The sequence below is a fragment of the Ursus americanus genome, chromosome 16 (genome assembly GCF_024610735.1).
Source record: "Ursus americanus isolate L20-20 chromosome 16, mUrsAme1.1.p, whole genome shotgun sequence".
Taxonomy (NCBI): Eukaryota; Metazoa; Chordata; class Mammalia; order Carnivora; family Ursidae; genus Ursus; species Ursus americanus.
The window spans coordinates 45,111,919-45,119,008 of NC_142142.1; the positions used below are offsets into that span (position 1 = coordinate 45,111,919).

The 7,090-nt window shown below is 40.7% G+C and overlaps 1 protein-coding gene across 1 annotated transcript; it reads right to left on the reverse strand.

The window, feature by feature from the left end:
* Window positions 1-5,336: 5,336 nt before the first annotated feature.
* On the reverse strand, window positions 5,337-6,275 carry LOC123792398 (olfactory receptor 10D3). Its single transcript, XM_045797551.2, has one exon. The coding sequence runs from the start codon at window positions 6,273-6,275 to the stop codon at window positions 5,337-5,339; it is 939 nt and encodes a 312-aa protein (XP_045653507.1).
* Between the last annotated feature and the right edge of the window lie 815 nt (window positions 6,276-7,090).

A 7,090-nucleotide genomic window follows, 5' to 3' on the forward strand; every position in this document is an offset into this window, starting at 1 on the left:
CTATAAGGGAGGTAGAGTTACTGTCCTCATTTCCCCTGCAAGAGAACAGGACTTGAAACCTAATATTTTTCTTTACAAAATTTATAATTTATCCAGAGATTCTGCCCATGAGCTCAAGGAGAACTGAACAATAGCTGAGTCACAACTAAGCATCATGGAGTGAACAATTTTAACCTAGCTAGCTTGATGAGCGGGTGTGTTGATTTGTGTTAGAGGAGTAAAGCAAGGTTGACCTGGTCTGCTTTCTGCAGTTCCCTGCCCATACTATTGTCTTCCTTGCAGTCAGGAAGACCTTGGCTCAGTGAGTCTTTGATGGAATCTACTATAACGGGTATCATAGCTCCTTGGAAAAAAAACATCCCCTGGGAGAGAATCTCAAGGTTTTCTGATATGATTCATAGGGAAAGCCTTCTGACCACTGAGCCTTACTACCCGATTCAGTGTTGTTGCTGTGCTTTTCAAGTAGTGGGGAAAATAGTGTCTTCAGAAGTCACAGAGACCGAGGGGCAGACTGTGCAAAGCAACCTGTGTCTCCGGCCTCTGTGCCAAGTCAGCACATAATCTAGGGGCCTAGGCCTAGTTTCACCGGTCATTATTACACTATATGGTAATCCCTCAATTCTGGATTTTCACACAGTACAGTGACTCAGGCAGGAGTCAAGCCCAAGATCAATCAGAGACCTGGCGTATCACAAAAACCAGAGAGTGAGAATAAGGAAAATTCCTGGGACAGAGGAGTAATATGGGTTAGAGTAACTCAACAGAGCTGTAGTTATAAACAGAATACAGAATGTAGAGTATACACACTAAGCTGAACAAATCACTCCCTTTGCTCCGCTTAAGTTTCTGCAATCAAATTAATTTTCATCTGCAATCAAATTAATTTTCAACATTGGCCTTCAATGTTTAATAAATTCCTTTAAAGTGAGAATACATTATCACTCTACAAATGAGCTTATTACCTGGGCTCTCTCTTAGTGGTTTGCAGGATATGAACAAAGAAAGAAATAGCAAAGATAGAGACCAGTGTGATACCCTTAATAGCCTTAAGAGAACTTGACATAAATTCTGCAGCATGCGGAAAGCTACTGTAATACCTCAAACCTAGCTTCAAAAAACAAACTTGAGAAAATAGTTCATATAAGCAAAGCCTCCCCTCCATAGTGCAACACCTTTCACAGCTCTTTACCACTTCACCTCCTTACCTTTACCTTAGGAGCTCAAACAATTGGGGACATTACGAGGGAGGGTGGTGTGTTTCGGGAGTCACATCTGGTGATCTTTCCATTCTTTGGGGGGCACTTGACATATTTAGCATATATCAACCAGCATCCATCCGTAAAAGTTTTCCTGAGTATCTAGCATCCAAACATCATAAATAATTCAAGCAACAAAATGTCCTAAGTATCAGCTAGAAAATACGGCCAAAATAGGTAACACTATTATTTAACCATAACTTAATCATAAAAGATGACTGAAACGCAGTTAAAAACCAAAGGGAATATAGGACTCAACAAATATAGGTGGGAAATATAAACTTTCAGAACACTAAAAGGTCATCCAGAATATTAAAGGAAAAGAGGCTCAAAAAATAAAGGAAAATTTGAAATACTCATTAAGTGTAGGAATCTTCCCCTTACATTAGTCCTTTATGTAACTCAACTCAACTCTAATCGATTACCTTCTTTTAAAGTCATTCCATTGGATGAGATTATTGGGGGAATGATTAAGTAGCGGAATATGGGCCAAACCTCTGAAAAAGGTAATCCAGGAGAGAGAAAAGGTCCGATGAGAGAATTGAAAGCAAACCATCATAAAGTAGTGTCACAGAATCTAGGAGCAAAGAGAATCTTGGGATAAGCCTTCATATCTATTTACCTGAAGATTGCTAGGAAGAATAATTTTGATTGAGTGGGAAGGGGTGATGAATAAGTAGATATGGAAATTGCAGACTCATGAATGCAAAAGTTTGGAAGTAGAAAGAAGATCAGTGGTAATGATCACTGGGTCTGTGAAAAGATGACGTGGAGATTCTCAGCACCTTCCTGGTCATAAACCTTGTGAGCCTAAGTGTCAACCACATTCTGCTGACTCTGAGACATTCCACTTAACAAAGCAAAACATCTCTCTATCTGATCCTTTGTGATGGCAGTTGTTTTGAGTTGAGAGCATATTTTCAGAGAGGCACTCAGTTTTACTGTGGCTTATCCCTCAACCTTTAGTCATGAACACCAACTCGTGCAGACGAGCATGCATAGATACTGAAGCACGATTCCCTTAGGTTTAGAAAATTAAGAACCTATGATACATATAACTCTATATAATAATATAGAAAAACAGAACATTACTTACTCACATTTGAGAAAAAATCTAAGTGGTTCTACTTGACAGAACGTAGGACAGAGAAATTGGAGGTTTTGATCCAGTCCTACTTCTACCACAAGGTTGCTGCATGAGCTCCGATAGGGAGGACAAAAGGTCCTGGGAGCTACGTAGCTGACTGGGACAGCCTACCTCTGATGGTGCAAAGATTAGTTAGTGTTAAGTGTTAAGTGCTCCCCACAAGAGTGTAAGAGAGCAGAGTTCTCTCTGTTAATGAAGTGCCCTGCCCACAATATGCTTGGCACTGGCTGGACCGGCAAATATTCTTGGCAGACGTAGGTCATACTAAGCCTCCACACTTTGATTGGGTCTCGGTGTCCATATGATTTCTCTCACAAGTCAGAGCACTTTAGGCATCATTAACAATCATGCACAAACTCCCCTGGTAAATATAGATATAGGACATCCCTACATACATATGAAACCCAATAGTTTGATTAATCTCCTTTCCATCACCCTCTTTTGTCTCCCTACTGTTTCTCTCCTCATTTCCACTCAGGCTTCCAATCATCTTCTATTCCACCAATTTTGTTTTCCCTGAAAACGATGCTTACATCACACCATCCCTGCTTCCTCGAGATGTCCCCTGATCTTTTACTCTATGCTCTTTCCAACCCTCTGTCTGACATTTACTCAACCTCCCCCATTATTCATCCTTTAAAGCCTAGCTCCCATGCCACCTTTTCTGCAAAGCCTTCCCCAAAACCCCTACATAGAAATAATCACTCACTCCTCTGAGCTTTTATACTTTCTCTGTGTTTATGGTGCTGATGTTGTCATTCAGTTATTAAAAGAAAGGACACTGGAGTCAGATGGTAGGACTTTTAATTCTTGTTTTGTGACTTACTAGCTGGGAAAATTACTTAGCTTTGCATGTATAAAATGCAGATACTACTACTACTGATACTTAAAAGGATTATGGTGAGGGTCAGATGAGTTAGTATATGTAAAATGTTTATGAAAATACCTAGCGTGTGGTAAGCACTAGGGAGTGTTTTCTGTTGGTATCATCACATTTTATTATGGACAATTCTATAATATCCGATTCTAACATCAAGTGGTGGAATCCTTCAGGACAGAGACCTTATTCATCTTTATAGACTTAGCACAAGAATAGTATCTGCTGCAAAACAGATATTTAATAATTACTTCTCCAGGGTGTCTTGCTGGAAAAGAGATTTGAGGGTATTAGGCTGAACTTGAGCCAAATCGAAACCTAGAGAACCATATCGACGTATCTTCTCATCTGCTTTTTGTTTCTCTTTCCCTCCACCATAAACTAGACAGCTCTCTTTCTCATTTCTGTTACTTCCAGGGGAATTTGCTTTTGAAAAGAGAATATAGAATTTGGGAGGAAATTAATTTTTTTAATTTATTTTGTTATTAGTTTCAGCGGTAGAATTTAGTGGTTCATCAGTTGCATATAACACCCGGTGCTCATTACATCAAATGCCCTCCTTAATGCTCATCACCTAATTCATTTTTTAATGGCAGAATTCCAGGCATGAAAAACATAAAATACTTTGTGTTTGGTGCTCTGACCAACATGATTTAGAGTACACCTTTATGGAGACTTTAAAGTTGGCTCAATGTACATGGTTTGTGTCCCCCTTCCTTGTTTTATTATAGTAGCAAGAATGTTAATGGATTCACAGGATCTGAATCCTCCTTAAGGAACAACACTAAGCTATATTTTATTGTTTAGGCCTTAGGCCTCCCACCATCTCCTAATTGGGGGTTCGGAGAAGAAATTATTGAATAAGCTAAATAAATGTATCTTGTAAATGTTTTGTTAACTGAATTTCAATATTCCTGAAGCAAAACTTGCTGTTACTTTAAAATTTTTTAAAGATTGCTTGAGCGTATTGTGGGAGGGAATGGAGAAAATCTCTGGGAACTGCTAGGTCCTGTTCTTCTTTATGAAACTATTTATTGGATAAAGTGAATGGCTCTGCTGAAAGGAGAACCCAAGTGGTGGTTGCCGCAGACAACTTGATTTCTAATTAAGAGATGAAGAGGGAGGAGGGTTAAAGCATAGAGCGCCACTCACTCCACTGTCTCTCCAGCAAACTGAAACAAGGACACAAAGGAGCATAACTTGGAAGCCTTAGAATAAATTCACAGGAACCCTGGGGCTCTTTGAGTCTTCCTTGGAAAATCACTGGTTTAGTCTAATAATCCGACCCAGTAAGACCACGGTTTTATCACACTCATAATCACACTATGAGCTGGTAGTGCAATGGAAGCATCTGGTCTAGAGCGCTAGTCACAAAGCTTTCACTTTCCTTACATAGTTGGGAGCTAATTGTATTTGCCTAAGGACCTACAAGGGGAGAAAACAGGCATGAGGACAATCATGGGATGGAGAGGAAAGCGTCTTTGCTGATAAGTTCTAAGTTATTCCCCTTTCATTCAGTTGAGGAGGCAGAGAAAACATTTTATTTTGCCTTTGACATTTAGTCTGTTCATATTGAAAGAGAAGATCCTATCATGCTCTCAATCAGTTATTTAGAATCCATTTCTCCAGCTTATTGCCTTTCCTCATAAACTTGGTCTCATACAAAATTTAGAGGAACATGAGCTGGGAAAGGTAGACAGAATGCCGCAGGGGAAAAGAACATCTTCCTTCCTTCCTTCCTTCTTTCCTTCCTTCCTTCCTTCCTTCCTTCCTTCCTTCCTTCCTTCCTTCCTTCCTTCCTTCCTTCCTTCCTTCCTTCCTTCGTAGAGGTTCTCCAGAAGAAAGGCAAAATAACAGCAACCCAGATGGTTATTTTGAAGCTGGGGGAGCAGACAGGTAAAACAAGAAAATAAAATAGACAAAATGATAAAGGATTGTGATGGAGTGAGCCATGCCCTTCAGCATGTGCCGAAAAGTCACGTTAGGATTCTAGAAGGATATTTTGCATGTGGGGCCAGAAAGAATTCCATGCCGTCAACCCATCCAGCCACTCTTACTAACTCTCAGGAACATGGTTTGTCCTGTGCCAAATTATTTTTAGGGCTGTTTTAACTTCCTTATTCCTCAAGGTATAGATTAAAGGGTTCAGCATTGGTCCTACCAGATTCATCAGAATTTGAACCACAGTTCCCAGCATGGGATTGGCCATGGGCTGCAGGTAAACAGTGATGATGGGCCCATATGCACAAAGGATGGCAATGAGGTGGGCACTGCAAGTGGAGAAGGCCCGGCGGCGGCCCTCTGTTGAACGAATATGCAAGATGGAGATGGTGATTCGAGTGTAGGATAAAAGGATTAGGAGAAAGCAGAGGAGAGATACCAGGCCAACATTGGTGAAACTCACCCTCTGGGCTAGGGATGTATCAGCACAGGCCAAAGGCAAGAGTGCTGGAATATCACAGAAGAAGTGATCCACTTCATTGGGACCACAGTATGGCAAAGTGAAGGTGAGCAAAGTCAAGATACTGGAATGGATACACCCTAACAGCCATGTGCCCACAGCCAGAGCCCCACAGATTCGAGGGCTCATGATGACTGTGTACCGCAGAGGGTAACAGATAGCAGTGAAGCGGTCATAGGCCATCACGGTATACAAGAAACATTCAATGCTGCCAAGGAAATGGAAGAAGAAGAGCTGGGAGACACAGCTCTCATAGGAAATGAGTGGGCTCAGTCCCATGAGGTACAGCAGCATTTTAGGACACGTCACAGAAGAGAAACTCATGTCAAACACAGACAGGTTCCCCAGGAAAAAATACATGGGTGTGTGAAGGCGAGAGGAAGAAAGAATAGCCACAAGGATGGACACATTTCCCAGCAAGGTGCAGGCATAGAAGGGCAAGAACAAGACAAAAAGCATAGTTTCCAGCCCCTTTGTGTGTGGAATCCCCAGCAGGATGAATTCAGTCACCACCGAGCAGTTCTTCTTCTCCATGAGAGATAGTCCTAGGGAAGGAAAAGGAAGCAGAGGACATGGAAGAATGCCCTGGCGTGATGTTAGTGAACATACTGGGCAAATGAAATGTGTAATTGAAATGATAGCATTTTGGCTCAAAGTTAAGGAAATATTGCTGATGACCATATCACAGGGTATTTTAACTGGAATATAGTTGCCATAGAAAACTTAATGGTTGCTGTGCCAAATATTTTTGTTATACTGATTCTAAATGCAGACATTGCTTATTAAAACAATACTTCAAAAAAAAAAAGCATCTTAGAACAAAGATTTTCAAAGGGAAGGACAGGGCCCACACAAATGTGTGCTCTTTCAGAGAGGAAAGATATCGGAAGCCTCAGAATCAACCAGGGCCTTTTTCATATGTTGAGATATGAACTACAACTTAGGAATCACTGTATTTGTGGACCACTGCCTCTGACAACATCATATTTTCTGTCTCTGATTTTTCAGAAAGCCATGTGTTCGACAATCAGTGCTTTACATTGGAAATGCTTATACAACATGATTTCAGTTCAGTTAACCTTCACAGTTACGTTTTTGAGATGAATCTGTAGAAAAGAAAACATCAAGGCAACTCTCCTAGAATGAGATCACTAGAAATGGCAGAGCTAGGGATCTAATTTTTTTTCTCCTGACATCATCAGTCTTTCCAATGTATGGCATCTGTGATGGACTGTGACATTACTAACCTTATCACATTTTCTCCATGTTATTCATGCTTTCTTGGTGATGTCACCAGGCTCTGAAAATGTTCCTGCTCCTCCTTAGTAAATAATGGAAAGCCAACCTGT